The sequence below is a fragment of the Sabethes cyaneus genome, chromosome 1, assembly GCF_943734655.1.
Source record: "Sabethes cyaneus chromosome 1, idSabCyanKW18_F2, whole genome shotgun sequence".
Classification (NCBI taxonomy): Eukaryota; Metazoa; Arthropoda; class Insecta; order Diptera; family Culicidae; genus Sabethes; species Sabethes cyaneus.
This window is the reverse complement of record NC_071353.1, coordinates 12322840-12346588: the sequence shown is the minus strand read 5'-3', so window position 1 is coordinate 12346588 and position 23749 is coordinate 12322840. Positions and strand designations below refer to the sequence as shown.

General features: G+C 42.3%; 2 protein-coding genes across 2 annotated transcripts; one reads left to right on the top strand and one right to left on the bottom strand.

The window, feature by feature from the left end:
* Nucleotides 1-11666: 11666 nt before the first annotated feature.
* On the bottom strand, nucleotides 11667-13023 carry LOC128738120 (uncharacterized). Its single transcript, XM_053832993.1, has one exon. It carries the CDS (start codon nucleotides 13021-13023, stop codon nucleotides 11719-11721), a length of 1305 nt encoding a protein of 434 aa, XP_053688968.1. The 3' UTR covers nucleotides 11667-11718.
* A 223-nt stretch (nucleotides 13024-13246) lies between these two features.
* On the top strand, nucleotides 13247-14676 carry LOC128745119 (evolutionarily conserved signaling intermediate in Toll pathway, mitochondrial). Its single transcript, XM_053842110.1, has 2 exons — nucleotides 13247-14237; nucleotides 14303-14676. The coding sequence occupies exons 1-2, from the start codon at nucleotides 13352-13354 to the stop codon at nucleotides 14620-14622; spliced, it is 1206 nt and encodes a 401-aa protein (XP_053698085.1). The 5' UTR covers nucleotides 13247-13351; the 3' UTR covers nucleotides 14623-14676.
* Nucleotides 14677-23749: the final 9073 nt, after the last annotated feature.

Below are 23749 nucleotides of genomic sequence, written 5' to 3'. Positions count from 1 at the left end.
GATTCGTCTATTTTTTTCTCACAGTTGTTATGTTTATGCTTAGAACATTATTTCTAGTATATGTATTTTCATGAATACAATGAAGTGCAACATTCCAACTTGCAAGCGGAAATTTCTTCGTCAAAACGGTATCAAGATGTCTCAAAGAAATGTCGTTATATCGCTTTCCTACAAGTAGTAAAACAAAAAGGAATTTTTTTAAAATGCTCGGACATGATTGTTCAATAAGCAGCATGAGCAACATTGTTATCCGCCCGCGATATTTTTCGTCTGATTTCTGGTAAGCTTTTAAAGTGTTAATTATCTAAGACCGTTTTGTAGCAATCTAAGATTACTTTTTATGGTTTTCTACGTAGTGTTGAGACGGGTAAATTTATGATAAAAAGGTATCATCTTGGAACAGTGACTTCAACTTAAGCATTTTCAAGCAGTAGCACAAGCATCTATTCGAATAAAACTATTTTTTAAAAGAAGACATCAAAGGCATCATGCAAGCAAAATGTTGGATGGAACGTGTTTTAATTTAAGCAACCGTATACCGTATTGATCGTGAAGTATTAGAAACATTAATTCATTTTTCAATTGCACATCGAAATAGTTAGTCACCCATGTTCTCAAATTTTTTACGCATAATAAAGAAGGCTACAAGTGCAAATGACTTTAAATATATTCCTTACATTTCATTGTAAAGGTTCAAATATTTCTCTGGAATAATATAGCTGCATTCATTAATTACAATTAATTTAGTGTTAATTTTCATGCAAATTCCACCATATTTCAGAACTATTTCTTCTTCTTTCTACACACACTAATGCAACCCTCGATGGTCACATATCTGGTATATATCAATTTACTTTGGATGGCGCCGAGAATTTTTGACGTTTACCACCTTTACCACCAGTTTTACCATCAAGGAATTTTCACCACATCGTAACGTTGTATAAAGACAACAATGTGTAGAGAGCATCGAGCTCGAGCATATAGAGAGCAACATGTCAGAAAGTTGAATGTGCCAATTAGTTTAAGGAGGGACCTTGGGAGACCCTGTACCCTGGAAGGTCGAAAACTAATGGATTTTTTTCGAATATTGGAATGAAAGTTAAGTGATGGTTTTTTTTACTAGTAAATGGCTCAGTAATGCGTAGCATTGGTAACTCGCGTACCTACAGTTATAAAATTAACCCTAAATCGGTCATTTAGCCTCTTATCCACCAACTCCTAGGGTAACCAACCTATTTTGGACCCCCTCAGCAGCCACTAGACACTTGCATTTGATTTTGCTGTAAGTGTCCAAATTATGTACAGCTGCTGAGGGGGTCCAAAATACGTTGGTTACCCTATCCCTAGCTCCTCGTGGTACTAACCAGAATACGAGCAACCTTACTGGATATCGGGCAACCAACCCCGGCGCAAACTAATGACAGGGAAGGAGGTACTCATGCTTTTGCTGAGTGTTGGCAAAAGGAACATCCCACTGCATGGTAAATCGCCGTTTCCGTATCAGGTATGTGGCTATATCCCAGGTTAGGGGCGGTATACATCAGCGACTAATGCAGAGCGGGCGGCTGACTTATAAATCGCTGTCTTGCCAGCTATACCCAAGACGGCAGCCCTATCCGTGAGACTAGGCATCGCAGCCCTAGTTTGCGGAATGCTTAAAAAACTTATGCTGGAAGAAATTCAGGAAGTGATCTACAACGGAACCCGAAAACGGCTTTCCGGGTAAGCTTACTAAACTTATCAGGACTACCACGATGAATGGGATCAGTAGAATCAATATATATAGAATGCCAGTGTCGCTGCAGTGCTCGTGGTAAACATCACACATTTGAAAATTATGTATTTACATTGTATGCGCATATGTGTGAGTGATCGATTCGAAACGGGAATCTGATTGTCAAACTAAAAAGGCAACCCAATAAAAAATCTTTCTGCTTTTTCGTAAATCACATAGGATAAATCACCCGATTTGGTCGTTTTAAGGTATTTCGTCGGCAGGAAAATTTTTTATTGGGCAATTTGACAATGTAGTTCCCGTATCCAAGACACGAACCAGCAACATGTTTGCCATCAAAATATCCATGAAACACCAGCGACACTGGCATTCTATATATATATATATATATATATATATATATATATATATATATATATATATATATATATATATATATATATATATATATATATATATATATATATATATATATATCTATACCTATAAAGAAGGATTTCTGTCTGTCTGTCTGTCTGTCTGTCTGTCTGTCTGTCTGTCTGTCTGTCTGTCCTGTGTTCCTTATAGAATCAAAAACTACTGAACCAATCGGCGTGAAAATTTACATGTAGAGGTTTTTGGGGCCAGGAAAGGTTTTAGTGATGGTTAGAGACCCCTCCCCCCACTAAGAGGGGGGGCTCCCATACAAATGAAACACAAATTTCTGCATAACTCGAGAACTAATCAAGCAAATAGAACCAAATTTGGCATGTGGGTGTTTTCGGTGACAAGAATTTATTCTAGGGTAATTTGAGACCCCTCCCCTCTTTATAAGGGGAATTATAACTCCTCTCCCCTTTAAGAGGGGGGGGGGGGTTTCCATACAAATTTCCTCATAACTCGAGAACTAATCAAGCAAATGAAACCAAATTTGGCATGTGAAGGTTTTCGAGGGCAAGAAAATTTTCTATGTTGAATTAGGACCCCTCCTCACTTTAAGAGGGGGGGCTCCTGTACAAATGAAATACCAATTTCCTCATAACTCGAGAACTAATCAAGCAAATGGAACCAAATTTGGCATGTGTGTGTTTTTGAAGACAAAATTTTTTTCTATGATGAATTGGGACCCCTCCCCACTTTAAGAGGGAGGGGGGGCTGCTATACAAACGAAATACAAATTTCCTTATAACTCGAGAGCTAATCCAGCAAATGGAACTAAATTTGGCATGTAGGTGTTTTTGGAGGCAAGAATGTTTTCTATGATGAATAAGAACCTCTCCCCACTTTAGGAGGGGGGGCTCCTATACAAATGAAATACAAATTTCCTCATAACTCGAGAACTAATCAAGCAAATAGAACCAAATTTGGCATGTGGGTGTTTTCAGTGACAAGAATTTATTCTATGGTAAATTGAGACCCCTCCCTCTTGATAAGGGGAATTGTAACTCCTCTCCCCTTTAAGAGGGGGGGCTTCCATACAAATTTCCTCATAACTCGAGAACTAATCAAGCAAATGGAACCAACTTTGGCATGTGAAGGTTTTCGAGGGCAAGAAAATTTTCTACGGTGAATTAGGACCCCTCCCCACTCTAAGAGGGGGGCTCCTGTAGAAATGAAATACAAATTTCCTCCTAACTCGAGAACTAATCAAGCAAATAGAACAACATTTGGCATGTGGGTGTTTTTTTTGGTGACAAGAATTTATTCTATGATGAATTGAGACCCCTCCCCTCTTTATAAGAGGAATTATAACTCCTCTCCCCTTTAAGAGGGGGGACTTCCATACAAATTTCCTCATAACTCGAGAACTAATCAAACAAATGCAACCAAATTTGGCATGTGAAGGTTTTCGAGAGCAAGAAAATTTTCTATGGTGAATTAGGACCCCTCCCTACTTTAAGAGGAGGGGCTCCTGTACAAATGAAATACAAATTTCCTCATAACTCGAGAACTAATCAAGCGAATTGAACCAAATTTGGCATGTGTGTGTTTTTGGAGACAATTTTTTTTCAATGATGAATTGGGACCCCTCCCCACATTAGGAGGGGGGGCTCCAATACAAATGAAATACAAATTTCCCCATAACTCGAGAACTAATCAAGCAAATAGAACCAAATTCGGCATGTGGAGGTTTTTGGAGGCAAAAATATTTTCTACGGTGAATTAGGATCCTTCCACACTTCAAGAGGGGGGGCTTCTACACAAATGAAATACAAATTTCCTCATAATTCGAGAACTAATCAAGCAAATGGAACCATATTTGGCATGTGGGTGTTTTTGGAGGCAACCATTTTTCCCATGATGAATTAGGACTTCTTACCTTTTTAGGAGGGGGGTTGGGGGCTCCCATTCAAACGAAATACAAATTTGCTCATAACTTTAGAACTAATCAAGCAAATGGAACCAAATTTGGCATGTGAGAGTTTTAGATGGCAGAATTTTTTTTCTGTGGTGTATTACGACCCCTTTCCCTTTTAAGAGGGTGGGCTCCCATACAAATGAAATACAAATTTCCTTATAATTTGAGTACTAATCAAGCAAATGGAACCAAATTTAACATGTAGGAGATTTTTGAGTCTTGAATTTATTTTATGATAGTTAGAGACCTCTCACCCCTGTGGTAGGGGGATATGGACTCTCATACAAATAAAACAGAAATTTTTGCGAAACTCAAAAACTAATCCAACTCGAGAAATTCGAGACTCTTCCATAAAACATTAATCAATAACAAGACCACAAAAACTATCTATAGTAACACTAGATCATTCAGGACGAGCCGGTCGCGAGTGTTGCCGGTGACCCGCCGTCGGAAGCGCCGCCCACTGGGGGGCTTGCAAAACTCGAGATAGTGACAAAGATAATCCGAGATTCATGATTTATGTACAACACAGGTTAATTTGTGGCAATACGAAGTTTGTCGGGTCAGCTAGTATATATATATATATATATATATATATATATATATATATATATATATATATATATATATATATATATATATATATATATATATATATATATATATATATATATATTGATTATACTATGGGATCCAATGCTGTGTGAGAATCTCGGATGGATTGTCGCACCCATTTCGCAGCGGACTTCGACAAGGAGATGGTCTTTCCTGCCTGCTATTCAACCATGCTCTTGAAGGTGTTACAAGACGAGCGGCGATCGGTATGCGGGGCACGATTTTCAATAAATCCAGTCAAATTATCTGCTTTGCTGACGACATGGATGCTGTCGGCAGAACATTTGATGCGGTGAAAGATCAGTACACCAGACTAAAACGCGAAGCAAAGAAGATTGAATTGAAGATAAATACGTCTAAAACGAAGTATATCCTGGCGGGCGGGACCGAGCGCTTGTGCAATACCGTGGTAATCGACGGGGATGAGTTGGAGGTAGTCGACGAGTTTGTATACCTTGGCTTACTGGCAACAGAGTATAACAATACCAGCCGTGAGATTAAAAAGCGTATTATCAGCGGAAGTCGGGCCTCACCAAACACTTACGGTCGAACAATCTGAGCCCCCGTACAAAGGTCACACTGTACAAAACGCTAATTAGACCGGTTGTCCTCTATAGGGGACGAAACGTGCACTCTGCTAGAAGCGGACATACGAGCACTCGGAGTTTTCGAACGGCAAAGACCAGGTGGAGCAGGATCTGGCGAGCACTAGGTGCCAGCGGAACTGGAGACCAGCTGCAATGGATCGAAATAGAAGGAGAAATTATACTGCGCAGGCCTTTTCGTAAGACGGTAGGCCAATTAAGTAAGTTAACTACAACGGAATAATCGGTATGGAATGGACCCAGGCAATGGTAATTGGAATGTCAGGACTCTACTTAAACCGGCACGCGCGGGTATACTGAGTATAATCAATATAGAGCTTGCTAAGCCCAGTGCAAAAGGCTACAAAAACTTATCGTTTATCACTCAAACGTATGTTTTCATACCGGGGTATAACTGGGGGAAAACAAAAACAAACGTGTAAAATCAATGTAAAATCTAACAACAGCAACAACAAATCGCGCGTCGATGTGTGCGTACGATAAACGTCAGCGAGCTCAATATATAGAATGCCAGTGTCGCTGGTGTTTCATGGATATTTTGGTGGCAAACATGTTGCTGGTTCGTGTCTTGGATACGGGAACTACATTGTCAAATTGCCCAATAGAAAATTTTCCTGCCGACGAAATACCCCAAAACGACCAAATCGGGTGATTTATCCTACGTGATTTACGGAAAAGCAGAAGGATTTTTTATTGGGTTGCCTTTTTAGTTTGACAATCAGATTCCCGTTTCGAATCGATCACTCACACATATGCGCATACAGTGTAAATACGTAATTTTCTAATGTGTGATGTTTACCACGAGCACTGCAGGGACACTGGCATTCTATATATATACAGTAGGATTTCGAATTTGGCAACAAGTGCGTGTCGCCTATGTTGCCAAAATCGAAACCGTGCCAAAAACGAGACCCTTTTTCAATATGAAAAAATTAATGTAAATGCTTTAGAAATTGACTAAATACCATTAATCAACTATTGCAACCATTTCATATTTAAAAAGTCTGCTAAGAGCTACCCGTCCGGTGCAAAAGAGTTATTGACACCATGCGGTAAGCCGTAGTCCTACGGTAATTAAAATATTGTTGTTCGAAACCACTTAACTTTTTTTCGCGAACATACTGAGGGCATCATTTCTTCGTCATTTAAAGCATGTGTGCAGAAACTGATTGATATTTATGCATATTTTTGGAAGTAAAATATCTTGTGTTGTCAAAAACAAATACTTTTGTTGCCAAAATCGAAATCCAACTGTATATTGATTCAACTGTATACTGGCAAGAGAGCTACAGAAAATGAAGTTCGAGGTTGCAGCCATATAGGAAGCGCGATGGTCGAAGACGGGGGAACGCGAATTTCGCGCAATAGATCCTATTATGGGCACAACATTCAAGTATTACATCTACTACAGTGGCGGCAATATCGCAGAACATGGAGTCGGATTCAGCTTGAACCCCACAAACTCGGCATCCTAGCTTTGCAGGAAATCTGTCGCAAAGGAGAGAAGGTATGGAAGATCCGTGGCGGAAAGGCCCAGTTTTACCAGAGCGGTGGCACTACCAACGAACTGGGGACAGGCTTTGTAGTATTGGGCGGAATGCAGGATCGCGTGATAGATTGGAAGGCGATTAACGAGAGGCTGGAGGCAACGTACGACAGCTGCTCGTCACGAGACATCAAGATCATCATCTGGGATATGAACGCCCAAGTCGGTAGGTAAGAAATGTATAGACCGGTGGTAGGACCCCGTAGCCTGCACACCGACACGAACGATACCGGCCAACGATGTACAGTGGACACCCGTTCGTTTGAACGATTCCTCATGCAAACTAACGAGGTTACTTTTTAATTTGAACAACTGGTAACCCGAAATATGCTAGAACCTGTGTGAACTGGCCGCCCTGCTCTTTGTTGTTGTTTTGGTGGTTTGTTTTAGTTGGCAGTTGCAAGTGCGAATATTACATTTTCTGATCGGATTTCTATCTTAATCGTTAGGAAAACGACATGTGAAACCGATTAAACACGCTAGGTCAGTACAAACAAATCGTGTTTATGTGCATTGTCTGCATAAACAAATGATGTCATGTTGAGAATGACGTTTGAACCATTTTTAATTTGCACGTCGTGCAAACCAACGGGGTTCAAATTAAAAAGTGTTCAGATTAAAAATGGTCAAACGAACGGGGGTCCACGGTATAAACTTCGCAGCTTTCCGAGGCCTGGTGATCCGAAGCACCTTTTTCCCGCGCCAGGATATCCACAAAGCCACCTGGAGATCACCTGACCAACGTACAATGAACCAAATTGACCACGTTCTCATAGAAGGCCGGTTTTTCTCTAACATCACGGACGTACACTCCCGACGGGGTGCGGATATTGCTTCTGACCATTGCCTAGTAGCAGTACATGTGCGCTCAAAGCTGTCCACCGTATACCGGACACGTGGTTTGATGAGAAATGCCAACAAAGCGGTGGAGGGGAAAACCTGCTTGGAAAAATTATCTAAGTATTGCCACTAGAGAGAACCTGACCAAATACCGATGAGCTAGGAACCAGTTGACCACGATCCTGAGGAGGAAAAAGCGCCAAAAGGAGGACAGATATTGTGAAGAATCGTGAACAACTATTCCGAGCTAATGACATGCACAAGTTTTATGAGAAGGTGAGCAAACTCGGAAGGGCTGCACACTAGAGATGGTCGGGTATGAAAATTTGAATACCCGAACCCGACCCGTACCCGATTAGGAAAAAAAATAAAAACCCGTGCCCGACCCGAACCCGCAAGTTTATTTTTTTTGATACCCGAACCCGACCGCAACCCGTCGGGCACGGGTACGGGTCCGGATACCCGACAATCTTTAGTGTTAAACGAGGTCAATAGACCCGACCCGACCCGTACCCGGTTTCAAAACCAAACCCGTACCCGACCCGAACCCGCAAATTAGTTTTTTTCAATACCCGAACCCGACCCGTACCCGGCGGGTACGGGTACGGGTGCGGGTTTCGGGTAAATTTTCCGCTACCCGACCATCTCTACTGCACACAGAAATCTGACATGTGTAGGGACGAGGGAGGGAATCTAATCACAAACGAGCGCGAGGTGGTCGACAGATGGAAGAAGTTCATCGATGAACACTTCAATGGCGAAGTCATAGAAGGAGGCAGAACGGAAATTAACTTAGGACCGCCCATGGAAGATGATAATGTCCTAGCACCTGATCTCCAAGAAGTCAAACGAGAAATCGGGCTGCTGAAGACCAATAAAACCGCTGGGAAGGACCGCCTACCGGCAGAGCTTTATAAACATGCGGAGAAACGCTAGCAAAGGCTCTACACTGGGTTATTTCGAGGATTTGGGAGGAGGAAAAGCTACCGATGGAATGGATGGAAGGAGTGGTTTGTCCCATCTACAAAAAGAGTGATCGGCTAGACTGCTGCAACTATCGTGGTATTACGCTGGTAAACGCCGTCTACAAGGTACTCTCCCAGATCCTGTTACGCCGGTTGTCACCGATAGCACAAGGTTTCGTAAGGAATTATCAGGCGGGTTTCATGGGGGCTCGCACAACTACGGACCAAATTTTTACTATCCGACAGATCTTGCAGAAATATCGGGAGTACAACGTGCCCCCGCATCACATCTTTATAGATTTCAAAGCAGCATACGATACAGTCGATCGAGACAAGCTATAGCAGATAATGCACGAACACGGTTCCCTGGATAAACTGACGCGACTGATCAGAGCTACATTGGATCAAGTGATGTGTTTCGTTCGCATCTCTGGGACACTCGAATCCCTTCGTGGCGCGGTGAGGGTTGAGGCAAGGCGACGGTTTATCCTGCATGCTGTTCAACATCGCTCTTGAGGGGGTGATCCGACGAGCGGGCATCGAAATGAGAGGCACGATTTTTACCAAGAGTAGCCAACTTCTAGGCTTTGCAGATGACTTCGATATTATAGCCAGGAACTTGGCGACGGCGGAGGCAATCTACGCCAGACTGAAAGCGGAGCCTAGGAGAATTGGGCCAAAAATAAATGCATCGAAGACCAAATACATGAAAGGAAGAGGCTCAGAGGAAACAAACGTGCGTCTCCCAAGGACGGTAACCGTTGATGACGACGAACTAGAAGTGGTAGAGGAGTTCGAGTATTTGGGATCGCTGGTGACTGCGGAAAACAACACTAGTAAGCAGATCCAGCGGCGCAACCAAGCGGGAAAGCGGGCCTGCTTTGCCCTTTGTAAAACGCTACGATCAGGAAGCATACGGCGCCGCACGAAGCTAACAATGTACAAAACCCTTTTTGGACCGGTAGTTCTTTATGGACTTGAAGCCGTGGCGCTGCTCACGGAGGACATACCATCGTACATCTAGCGAAAGTTAGCAGGCTACGGTGGGCCGGACACGTCGTGAGGATGCCAGTCGACAGTGCGACGAAAATAGTCCTCTTCAACAACCCCACCGGTACCAGGAACAGGGAGACCCAACGTGCACGATGGCTCGACCAGGTCGAAAGCGATTTGCGACTTCTGAGACGACTAAGAAATTGGCGACGAGTGGCCCAAGACCGAGTTGAATGGAGACAAGTGCTTGAAACAGCACGAGCCACCCCGGCTCTATGTTGAAGAAGAAGAAGCACATAAATGGAATAAAATTCTCTTAACTGTATTTATTATATCCATTATACGGTTTGTTTCTCTAACTTAAATATGGTTTTATCTCATGCAATCACTGTCACTTTATTTACAGTTTGAGGACCTGAAGTGTTCGGAAATTCATAAGAATTTTAAATTTTACGATTGCTTCTTTATTTTAAGCACACAATTCCAAACTTTGAGCAATTACTCACTTTAACGTATAATCCGTATAATAGAAAATCAGTCTCAAAACGCAACATTGTTTTAATGAAAGCTAAGCAACAATTGCTTGCAGTGTACTTTTCCATTGATAGCAATATAAATATATAGGTACATGATGAAATTTATGCCACTTTTATTGTAGACTCCTAACAGATGCTTCCACTTATATACCAAACTGAGTACCGTGAAAGCACCAGTCGCCGCGCACTTAGAACGTTGGCTGGTACATAAATGCATGTATAAACATATTTCTTTTACATATTATTATGCAATATACATTTTCGGTTAGTGTTTTTATTACGCTTTCAGACAAAAATATTAAAAACGTCGTTTTGTTGCCACTAACCAGCAAAACACGACTTCGAGTGCATCATGTACATGTACCAATCCCCGCGCACAAAATTTTGCTGCGTTTCCATTGCAGTGCACCAATGGTTCAATCGCCACAGACTTTTCGTACTCATTTATTTTCATAAACATTTATATTATATTCAACTGCTAATATGTTGTTAGAAATTTTACTATCATAAACATGTTTTTCAATAGTTTTTTTCTATTATTTGTCTTATAAAGCAAAATAATATAAAATATACGAAAAATACTTTTGTATACATCCAAATGCAAAACAATCCCTCTCTTTAGAAAAACTGTTGTACAATAGAACATTCTCCATAACCTTTTCCTGGTTCTATAAGTAGATGCTATCTTCAAAAGAACCATGCGCGGCGATAGGATAAGGTAATATTTTAGCTGTACCAATGGCCGCACACTCGAAAATACCAGCAAAAATGCAACAACGATCAAAATGTGCAGCATTTCATATGAAGAAATGTTTAGTTCACTTCTCGTTTCCGTTTTTGTGGAATATTTTTGCTATGCGTCCCAAGAAACTCCTAAATTCAAGAATGCACTTTTTTAGTTTGTCAGCTAACCAATTTGCAAAGATGGCGTCTTGTAGGTGCTTGTAGTATCTCCCGCTTGAATTTATTTTTTCTTTGCTTCTTCAAGCGTCGCCTGGTTGTCTATTTTGCTTTAACATAAACAGAAAAAGTGTAACAACAGAACTGTATTCATAAAATTATATGTTTTTATCTTAATTTTATGTAATTAATGAAAATATGGCCGGGTGCGCGGCGACTGGTGCTTTCACGGTACACAACGATCGTTTTGACCTAATTTTCATATGCACAAAATAACAATAACATAAAGCAATGCACAATAATTTGTTTTTAAAGTCTGCGAACCATCGAGGATTATCAAAATAATAAAAATGAAATCTCTCACCTAGTGTACGCTCCGCCGCTATCACTCTTCGTTTTGAGCTTCCTGTTCGAATCCATTCAAGTCGGTATTCAAAATACTAAACCAGCTTTCTATCTTTTCTTCGTTTCGTATTTGACGAGATTTACTCAATTGCGTCATCACCATCCAACAATCACGCCGCGTCTGCGGTGGCAAAAGATGGAATGTGCATGTGCTTCCATCCATCCCCGGTCCCGCGCCGTACGCACACGATTTTGCATTCGCGACGCGCATTTTAACAAAACTACGCTTTAAGCTCACGATCACGCAGCCTTCTCCCCGCCAACGTTGCCGCCCGTCTTGCCGTACATGACCACCATTGGTTTGTCCTTCAGTATGAAGCCATTCGTGAGGCGCAAGGCGCGTTCGATGGGTTTTTCCTTAAGCTGTTCCAGGTCCTCCTCGTAGGCGTATTGGAAAGTTACAAATGCTTGACCCTTCATACGGCCGCTCTGCATGAGTTTGATATCGATTTCTCGGGCCGCGTCTTTCAGTTGAAAGTGGTAGAAGATTCGTTGCAGGTCCTGTTCCGTTACCGTTTTGGCGAGATTTTTTATGTATAGCTTATTGGATGGTACACCAGGTGAATAGTTTTTGAACACGTGCAGCTCGCTCAGTTGATCCGATGGGATGCGGTTCGCTTGTAGTTCACTCTCGGAAATACAGGACGGGGTTTCTGAAGCGATTGGTTCTGGTTCCGGTTCCGGTTGGTGTGCTGGGTGTTCGTCCATCGGCTCCGGAGAAATTATTTTTCGAACGCGAGTCAATTCTTCCGGTAGACGCAATTTTATGCTGTGCGTTTGTTTAATCTCAGGTTGGTGGAACATCCGATCTACCGTATGCTTTATGACGGGTACATTTTTGGGAAGCGTGTATGGTTTGAAGCGGTTCTTTGTCAGTCCCAATCGATGTTTGGAGGGTGCTTTTGGTGCATTCTCTTCATCCGACTCCAATTCAGATTCTCCATCGGCCAGGAGTGGGTCTGACATAAGTGTCAAATCTGTTTGTTGGGAAGCATCTCTTTTGGTCGTTTCTGTTTGTATCCGCTGAATGTTTTGAGCCGTAAATGGTGGCGGCAGGTTCATACGGTTCATGAGATGTAGTACTTGGGTGTAGAATTTGGGTACGGATTCCAACGCAACACAAATACTGTCAATGATTTCCCGTGTCGGTCGTGGATAGCGATACCGTAGATAAGGCGGTGGTGGTTGACTAAAGTCCACGGGATGAACGGCAAGTAGAGCTTTGACGAAGTCGCTTATTTTTTGAGCTGATTGTTTTTGAACATCGACCGGGCCAGCCGGCGGATTCACGTCCACTATTTCCACTTCGCTAGGAGTGTAATATTCTACACACAAACGTTTGTCCAAGATTTTCAGTTGATGCAGCCGAGATAATACGTTTTGAACCAACAGTTCATCGTGTAGGCTAACAATCGTAATGATTTTGTTTCGACGTTTGAGAAACTTTACACCGCTTATTCCGAAGTAAGTCAAAAATTCACTAATATCACTTTCTTTAAACGAATCCGGAAAATTGCGAATACAAAGCTGAAGATTCGATTCCATTTTTGCTTTTGGCCCACAAAAAAATATATCAAAGCCGGCAAGCGCCGTAAGCGCGGATCAGCTGTTTGGAGTGGTGAATTTATCTCACGTGGGATCCAAAGAGCGTTACTGTGTGCGTTACCCCTAGAGGCGTATGGGGCTCGACGGTACAATCGGTTCAATGAAATGTCAACCACGTCAAAAATTATTAACCATTCACACCATTCATTGCTGTTGTTGCTTGTGTGCTTGTGCTTTTACAAAGATTTATTTATTATAAACAGTTAGGGAATTAGTCAATGAGACAGGTTTGTTTTCGCGGTACCCTGGACATCCTCGGCTTTTAACTATGATGATGATTAGACAAAAAATCGAAACCGTCTATCGGTTAGCGAGAGCATCAGTAGTGCGTTCATGTAGCACCGGTTCCAAAGGGTCTCGACCTGAAAGTGATGATGAAGACCCCGAACGGGTGAAAAAATCATCGGAAACAAAATTGGTGCCGCGGGCGCAATTCTTCGAACACATTTCGAAAAAGGATAAGCAGAACTATATCGACATGGTTCGAATATTTGAAAACAAGAGTGTCCACCGGCGGAATCACGTGGAATTTATATATGCTGCGTTGAAGCACATGCAAGAGTTTGGCGTGCAAAAGGATCTCGAAGTGTACAAGGCGTTGATCAACGTGATGCCGAAGGGTAAGTTTATTCCAACCAACATCTTTCAGGAAGAGTTCATGCACTATCCGCGACAGCAACAGTGTATCATTGATTTACTGGAACAGATGGAGGATAACGGTGTTATTCCGGATTACGAAATGGAGGCCATGTTGATGAACGTGTTCGGAAAGAAGGGGCATCCGGTGCGGAAGTACTGGCGGATGATGTATTGGATGCCAAAATTTAAAAACTTATCGCCATGGCCTTTGCCCAATCCAGTACCCGATGACTCCTTGGAACTAGCCAAACTAGCTGTGGAGCGGATGTGTTCGGTAGATTTAAAGTCACACATTTCGGTGTTTGACACCGTAGAAGTTTCGGATGCATTGGACCAAACGTGGATCGTAAGCGGACAAAGCTCAGAACAGTCGGAGCTGCTGGCTCGGCACAGTCAGAAACCTGTTTTCATAGAAGGTCCATTTCTGATTTGGCTGCGAAATCGATCAATCAATTACTTCCTGCTGAAGAGCGAATCGAATGCACCACCACCGGAAAACGATGAAGATGTGGACGGTATGTCTGATACTTTTCAAACATCGCGCACAACATTTTTAACATTTTTTTTACTTGTTTTTTAGATGTTCGTAGGATTACCATCCCTTTTCTCGGAATCGGAATGACATACGCAACGGCTCCTGCACGCAAACTTGCTCTGAAACGTTCCGTTCATGAGCAGGAGGACGGGACGATTTTCGCCATTTGCTGCACCGGTTCGTCCACCAAGGATTCATTGCTTTCCTGGGTTCGATTGCTGGAAAAGCACGGCAATCCCTGCCTGGAACACCTACCCGTGTTGTTCAAGTTTTCCTCTCCTGTTCCCGATCAGCTTTTGAGCGTGAGCGGGGGCGAAAGTAGTGACCCCTCATCGCAGCAAAGTAATACTAAGCTGGAATCGTAGTGTTCGAATTGTTCAATAGAGTAATGAAATATGTACATAATTTGTAGTACAGAAAACCCCATTTTTGACCCGTCGGTATAGAACTTAATTCAGTCACTGCGAATGCCAGGTGCGCCTCATCCCATACTAATCGTGAGGTTAACCGTCATATTATATAAGATGTCATAGTGAAACTTTTTCCACCGTTTTAAAGATCTTGGTCTGCGGCTCAACTTTGTTGAAAACAGTAATTTTCTTTATTGCTGGAATCCCGAGCCGAGATATTATCAATTTCCCACCCTTTCGTACGCGATGAATTATAATCGTCGCCAGAATCGTCGCGGGGACAAATATCGTTTATTTTGTCAAGTAAATCAATAGCTTACGTGCTAGACAAGCATAATATATACTTATAACTTACAGACAGCCAAGCAATTCTCTCTGCGACGATTTCAAGCTATCAAAAAAGTGAGCAGCGCGTTTTGTTACCAAAGAAACAGACAATATACCGAGATAAAGTTAACGGTTCACAGGCGTTGTACAAAATACAACAGCGCGAGTAAAGGAGGGTTAAGTATTTTTACGACGTTTAAGTGTTAGAGTGCTCTTTTAGCCTCTAGCTGAACGTATTGATTCGAAGGTAGCAAGTGGAGGATGTGCCTTCTAGTGCCTTCGAAGTTGTGATTTTTATTGTCCCAGTGACCATGCACCTAGTGACCTAGTAGCAGTATGTATTATCGACTCAAAACTATCGACTATCGAACTATGAAGCTCTGCCTCCCTCTGTGGTGCTAGATGCTTCGACCCTCGAAAACGGATGGAGTATGATACGCTCGGCCGTCAACGAGGGTGACGGGGAGTGCCAACAAGCGATAGAGCGGAAAAAAGAGCTTGGAACTATCTAAGCATATCCACGAGGGAGAATTTGGGTATCGACGAGCGCGGAATAAGTTGACCACGATCCTGAGCAGGAAAAAGCGCCAGAAGGAGGACAGATATCATGAGGAGCTGGAACAACTATTCCGGGCTAATGACACGCGCAAGTTTCACGAGAAAGTGAACCAAACTTGTGAGGGCTACACACCTAAACCTGACATGTGTAGAGACTACGAAGGGGATCTAAGCACAAACGAGCGCGAAATGGTCGACAGGTGGAAGCAGTATTTCGATGAACACCTCAACGCCGATATATATAGCAGCAGGAGACGCAATGGAAGTTACCCTCGGAGTGCCTACAAATGACAATAGCGTTCCGGCTCCCGATCACGAAGCTGAAGAGTAATAGAACCGCCGGAAAGGACCGACTCCCGGCAGAGCTCTACAAAAATGGTCAAGAACCGCTAGCAACGGCACGTCTTTGGATAATTTCTAGGATCTAATCAAAACTACTCTGTAGCGAGTTGACTACGTGCGCGTTTCGGGGACACTCTCGAGTCCTTTCGAATCGCCCAAAGAGTTACGGCAAGGCGATAAACTGTCCTGTATGTTATTTAATATCGCTATTGAAGGTGTGATGCGGTGAGTGGGCATCGAAACGAGAGGAACGATCTCCATCAAGAGTAGCCAACTCCTAACTTCTAAGACGACCTCGACATCATTACTAGAAACCTTGGGACGGCGGAGGCAATCTACGTCAAGCTAAAAACGGAGGATAGCGTTACAAATCAATGCGTCGAAAACCAAATAAATGGTAGGAAGGCGCTCCAGAGAAAGCAACGTTTGCCTCCCACGGACAGTGACTATTGACGGCGTTGAACTAGAAGTGGTTGATGAGTTCGTATATTTGAGATCTATGGAGATCTATGGTCTGGCCGTTGGCCAGACTGGCTCCCGCTAAGGGCGCAAGCCCCGCCCCGTAGGGAAGAAGATGAACATGATGACGAACTTCGTATCCGCCGAATAGAGCAATCTAACATTCGCAACATCTTCTCCCGCGGGAAAAGCTGAAGTGCTGAACGGAAGCCTACTTTCGGTCGCCCGACAGCGCTGCGCGGCCGTGCAGCAAAAACTGAAGATGAAAACCGAGAGCAAGGTGGCCTCATTGTTCCGCGCCTTGGGTCGGGAAATCAGAGAAACCGTCTAAACGGTGAAGAAATACTTGACGAAAATGGACATTTCTATGCGGAAGCGTCAGTCGAGGCTGGCCGTGTCTGTGTAGCAGGAAATCGCCCAGATAACGGCTGAAGGTGCTCGTGAAAAATATCTTTCCAGCGAAGCATGAAGGCGTGGTCATAATGGGCGACGAAAACTATTTGACGCTGGACGCAACGACTGGCAAAGGACCGAGTACTTTACGTCCTCACGAACAAGATAAGTGATGACGTCGAATATATCTTCTTCCACAGGTTCCCGAAGAGGATCCTTCTGTGGCTGATGATCAGAAAGAAGAGAATGTTCAAGCCGCTGTTATTTTGTTCAGGGTTTACGGTGAACGAAGAGATACGAAAATACAGTATGAAGTACCTACCGGGAAATGCCGCCTTCAATAAAAAGTATCGCGCAAAGAATGTGGTCTTTTGGCCGGACCTGTCCTTGGCCCATGAACCGGCTGAAGATAAAGGTGTTACCGACGATCACCAACTCTCCCAACGTCCCCCAACTGCGATCAATAGCAAATTTCAGGGCGAAGCTCAAACGGAGCATTTACTTCAATAATTTTGTGGCCAAAACGGAGAACGACCCGCCAAGGCCACGAAAGAGTTGAATAATATGCTGACGTCTATTTTTTGAACGACCATATTTATCGAATTTTCCGGTGAACAGCTGTAAAGCCAACCTGGCAGGGCGTCGAAGCATTTTTAAAGAATGCTTAATAAACGTAGGATTTGAAACAAATTTACAAATTTGAAACATTTTTTCAATACATACGCTATAAGTGCATCTAAGTATTGGATAAGGGGCGAATACGAAAAAATGATAAACCTGGAACGAGCATCAGTGATTTAAGAAATGAGGGCGCACCGAATTGGGTTTCCGCCAAGGGCGCCATCATGTCACGCTACGGCTCTGATGGTTACCGGCGGTGACTCACCGCCAACAATAAAACGAGTAAGGAGATCCAACGACTCATTCAAACTGAAAATCAAGCCTACTTTTCCCTCTGCAAGACGCTTCGATCAAGGAGCACACGCCCCGCACAAAGTTGACAATGTACAAAATGCTAATCAGACCGGTAGTCCTCTACGGACTTGAGACAGTAACTTTGCTTACAGAGGTCATACGTGCACTAGCCGTATTTGAACGAAAGGTGTTGCGGACTATTTTTATCGGAGTACAAACGGAAGACGGAGAGTGGCGGAGGCCTATAAATCACGAGCTACAGGCACTGCTTGGAGAGATTCCCATCGTACACCTAGCGAAAGTTGGGAGACTACGGTGGACCGACCACGTCGCAAGGATGCCGGACGACTGTGCAGTAAAATCCGTTCTCTTCCAGGAATAGAGTGGCCCAACGTGTTAGATGGCTCGACCAGGTTGAAGCCGACTGACTTGCGTGTGTCGAGACGCGAAACGAATTGGCGATGAGTAGCCCAGGACCGAGTACAATGGAGAGGTTTGGTGGCCTGGCCCTGGCAGGTGTTGTGGGTTCAAATCCGGTTATAATTTCTGATTACAGCTTGGTTCGACCCATGCACCTTCCAGCATTGGACAAAAGATAGGAGTCACAACGACAACTTGTTAAGCATAGCTACCTATAACCCCCCCCCTTCCTTTCCACCCTTCCCCTTCATTCCCGAAAAAATCCTTCTTCATTACTTTCCCTTACCGTCCCTTCATCAATTGTAGAATCATCGTTTCAAAAAAATATTAATATGATTTCTGCTAATTAGTTTGCTGTTGAGAAGGTTTTATAGGATTTTTAAAAACTGCATAGCTTCTGGCACTCTCGCTCTCTTCTTGTAAATCTTGTGCGTGTCATTAACCCGGAATAGTTGTTCCAGCTCCTCAAGATCACTTTCCTCTTTCTGGCGTTTTTTCTTCCTCAGGATCATGGTCAACTCATTCATGCTTGGCCAAATTCTCTCTCGTGGGTATGCTTAGATAATTTTTCCAAGCTCTTTTTGTCCTCTCTATCGCTTGTTGGCATTCCCCGTCAAACCAATCATTTCGTGCACTCGAGGTTTCCACTCCTAGCACCGCGGTTGCGGCCTCGTTGACGGCCGAGCGTATCCTACTCCATCCGTTTTCGAGGGTCGAAGTATCTAGGTCCACAGAGGAAGGCAGGTCTAATTGCCGTTTGACGTTTGACCGAGGAGGGCGGCTTTGTCGTGAGGTATAAACCATCGAAAGTTTTGAGCACACATGTGCTGCTACTAGGTAATGGTCCGAGCCGATATCCGCACCCCGTAGGGAGCATACGTTGGTGATGTTCGAGAAAGACCGGCCCTCGATGAGAATATGGACGATTTAGTTCGTTGTTTTCCCTGCAATATTTGTCAAAAGTCGCAACGTTTTGAGTGGCAGCCTCAGAGGCATTACCAGGGAAGTATACCGATGCAATAATGATGTCGGACTTGCCTCTGACAGTTGACATCTCAACTCTAATGGCGTCTTGCATGATAAAGTCTGTAATGGGAAAACTTTTAACATTTGCTTTAAGATAGAACAGCAGTTCTCGGAGAATTGTGCTTGTTGTAGTTTGAAGTTAGTTTGTGCCTTTGCTAACCCAGGGCGCTTGAATCAAAGGCCGATCCCGATGTTTGTAAAAGTTATTGCTATTTTGCATTAAATCGTTTCGGTATCTTCGGCGCACTTTTTTGTTATATTCCCGTTTCTTTTGTAACAGAACAGCGCGCTCACTTTTTTGATAGCTTGAAATCGTCGCACAAAGAATCTGCTTGGCTGTATGTAAGTTATAAGTATATAATATGCTTGTCTAGCACCTAAGCTATTGATTTACTTGACAAAATAAACGATATTTTCCCCCACGACGATTCTGGCGACGGTTATAATTCATCGCGTACGAAAGGGTGGGAAATTGATAATATTCCAAGCAATAAGTGCGCTGAAGAGACCGAAACCATTTAATGCAAAACAGCACTTTTATGAGCGATATCGCACTTTGGATGGTACAATTTTCCTTGCAATTGACAATATTTTAGATTCTGAAATTCTTGTTCAATGTTGAATCCCTTTTGAATCTTTGAATCCCTCTGGCAGGTCTTGTGAAACCACATATTTGTTTCCATCGATTTCAGGAGTTGTCAGTTTATCAGGGTTTTCGGTTCTTTGAGATGAAATCACAGAACTCCACTGCCGACAGTTATCCGCCATGGGTTTCACCTGTTGCCAAAACACGTTCTCGTCTACAGCCCGAATGTCGTTAGCTAAGCTGCGTCGCCGTGAGCCTATGAGTCTGCTTTTCTACGCTGTCCTTGCGGATTCCGGTCGCGTGCCTCTCTGTAGATTTCGTTCACTCCTTTCCTCAAGCTGTGTCCGATCCAGTTCCAGCTACGTTCACGAATTTCTGTTGTTGTCGGCCGTTGTTTCGCAGATTTTCAAAGGAACTGATGGCCTTCCCGATCCGTGTGGCTATATTAGAATCACTATCGGGCGTTTTATGGCTTCCAAGATATTGAAAGACGTCCACCTGCTCAACCTGCTGTTCCACGACGATAGACTTAGTCTTTGCTACATTGACTGTGAGACCTGCTACCTGGGAGCAGGGTTGCCACATGCACAGATTATTCTGTGTTTAACAGATATTTGAAAGAAATCGCCTGTACAGAATCTGTATGCATAGAATACAGATTTTCGCCAAATTACACAGATTTTTGAGCTTTTACATGAGAGTGAAAGAGACGGATATAGTCATCAAAATGACTCTCTATCTCTTTCACTCTCATTGTTTTGCATTGGACAGATTTTTGCACAGATATTTTTTCTCGCCGTACAGATTGTCAGATTTTTCCAACAAAAAACACAGAATTTTATGTGGTATCCCTGCCTGGGAGCTCTCGGTGAGGTTGTCTAACTTGCTCTGCATACCGAAACAATATATATACATGTTTCAGCGTTGTGCGAGCAAGATAATGTCGTCTGTTAAATGGAGGTTATTTAGCTGCTCCATCATCAGAGAATTCCAAGGCAGTCCTTGATTTGGTCTACTGTCAACTGCTCCAAGTAATATCTCATCCATAACGATGAGAAACAGCAGCGCTTATTTGGAGCTCCTCTACGCCTATCAGCATCTTTGGCTCGAGCAGCACGTTTCACGCCTAAGTGCGCCTCAGAAGTTTTCGTGGTTGAGTTGGTTGAATCGAAAGGCCTTTTCGAAGTCAACTAACACCAGCTAGTGCTGGTCGCAGTCGCAGTGGTCTAGTCTCCTATTCACTATGACGGCGTTGCTGATATTGTTCAGGGTTTTGCGTGAGAAAACAAGTAGGGTGATTGATCGTGGTTCGGCCTATTCTCACTGTTTCACATAGCACCCATGGACTAATGCACGTATATCTACAAAATCACAATGTTTTTCAAAAAAAATTTAGAATGTTTAGGAAGAATAACTAAAGACGATTCTATTTCTTAATTTAGAAGAAACTTTAGAGGACCAGTTGATTTATAATTTGATTTTTAATGACAGTCAAATTATGATCCTGGTTCGGCCTATGTTGATCGTGGTTCGGCCCATCGATGATCTTGGTTCGGCCTATTCCAATAAAAGGTTTCTGAAACGAGTGGTTTTATATATTAACCAATTAGAAATGGTATAAGCTTACTTTTGGTGCCTAATATAGTATCTCACTTCAATTTATCTACCTAGCAGTGTTAAATGAGCTTGTACATGGTCAATATTCTAACTATTTCGGGTTATATAAATTCAGACAATTTTTTACTTTCTTCGGAAGCATTACAAATAGTATAGATGTATTTTTGGGTAAATATAATATCTTTTTTCACTTTATCTACCTAGCAGTGTTAAATAAGTTTGTACATAGACAATAATGTGGTTATTTCATATAAGATTAATTTAGATATAGTTTTTAACTTTCTCCTCCCAGTAGACCTCAAGGTACAACACTGATCTAACAAGCCAGGCATATTATAATTTCGACTGGAAGAGGCTGTAAGACTCAATAGGATCGAAGCACTAATCTCGTAATTTTCCTGTATTCTAACAGGTGCCTTCGAAGAAAGACAGAATTTACATTTAATTTCAGCATGTTTTCAAATAGATCAGTGAAAATAGCTGCTTTTGAAATCACAACTGTGTTAACAAATAACCGGTCATACACCGACGTTAGTCGTTGGTTTTTGCCCTAATTCAGGGACAACAAATAATCCTAAATTCCTATCGTTAAAAGAATAGAAATTGGCGAACCGAATTACTTTTGAAAAATTCAAAAGGTAAAGCATACTTTTATTAAAAATTATTTACGAGCGTCTTAGTAGAACTCACGAAATATCGCGAACTAATTGGAAATGAATTCCTTTTAGTTCTAATATAATTTCTGCAGAAATTTGCCATGCTGATGAAGGTTGCTAGTCGTAACCGAAAAACGCGTATAAGTGACGTGACGAAAATCAAATTATAGTAGAACTAAAAGGAATTAATTTCCAACTAGTTCGTAATACTATACTTTTATTGATTTTCGGTAGAGTTCCCACAATCATGAATTTTTTTCCAGATAGTATTTTGCTGGATTGGTGAGTAAATTTGCTTACATTAGCATGAAAAAATATTCATTTTTCAATACTTGGCTCAACAGCTATGAATTTTTAAAATAGGGGGTGTACATGAAAATCGAGAAATTTCCATTTGAGTTTTCTAGGAAAACACGATACCATGAATTTTTTAAATATTGTTTCATGCACAAACCCTGAAGTCGTGTACAAGGTTGCATAAAATTCTGAAACATTACAATCCAGTTTGTACGCTTATTTGGAAAAATACCCTCATATTTATTGTTAAGAAGAACTCAATTTTAGGATGATAATAATTTTGTTTCTGAAATGCATGAAATAATAAAATATGGCATAAAACACAACATTTAGATTTAACACAAGTTGTACGTGCAGCCAGAAATTGGTTAAAACGTGGGCGAAGCACGGCGCCACTAAGGCGATTCAGTGAAGCTGATAGGCCGAACCACGATCATTTGTAGGCCGAACTAAGATCAAAAAATTAAAATCGTATTTTCTCAATAAGTCGTAATCTCGCTTTTTGTTTGGAATAAAACGTTCCAATAATGGAAGAATATAGTATAGATGAATTTATATTTTAGAATTGTTTTCAACCAATACTTCACAGACTAAAACACTTTCTAGGCGTTTAAAAAGACAGCTTTGATGACGACATTGGAAGCCGCTTTTACATATGTTATAAATTTAATTATTTGAGCTAGTTACATTAATTTTTATGGCAAATAAATGAAGGCAATGCATAGGAAAATATTATAAGCTGCTTATAAAATTATTTTACCTTTAAATCTGTAAATATTCAATGAATTATCGATGATTATGCTAATGGGCCGAACCAGGATCAGTTTTTGCATAGGCCGAACCACGATCAATAACCCTAAGGGAAGTATTTGTGCTTTTGTCATCACGCACACGTTGACAGCTCAGGCATGAGATTTTCTGTAAGTGCGAGCAGCCTACGAAATCTTTTTCAATGCCGTCATCGCGAATAAACAAAAAGAAAAACAGCAGCAAAAGAGAGTCTTGGGATTCGTTGATCTGCTCCAATATAATGCGGAGCGTTGTGACGTGGACTACACATGATCGGCCAGCACGCAATCCAGCTTGATGCCAGCGTGCTGCCACGGCAGTAACCGCATTCAGGTAAGCTTCTTCTGCACTGTTGGCTGATGCAGATGAGTTCGTTTGGTTTTCTATTCGGCCGTCACGGGAAATCCACATGACCTTATGTGCTGGTCTATGGGGGAAGAGCGATTCACTAATAACCAAGTTGTTATTACCACAAAATTTTGTAATTAGCTCTCCGCTTTTGCTCATTTCTTCTAGGTCATAGCGTCCCATGACGCGTTCAAGGTTCGCGTTGTTTGAGCCAACCTTTGTATTGAAGTCCCCCTGTGGATCTGAAAGTCCACCTTCACGATTTCCTTAACCACGCGATTCTGCTGGTTGTTAAAGCTCTATCTCCTGCAGGTCGGAAGCACCTGTTGGCGCATAGCACTGGTGTTTT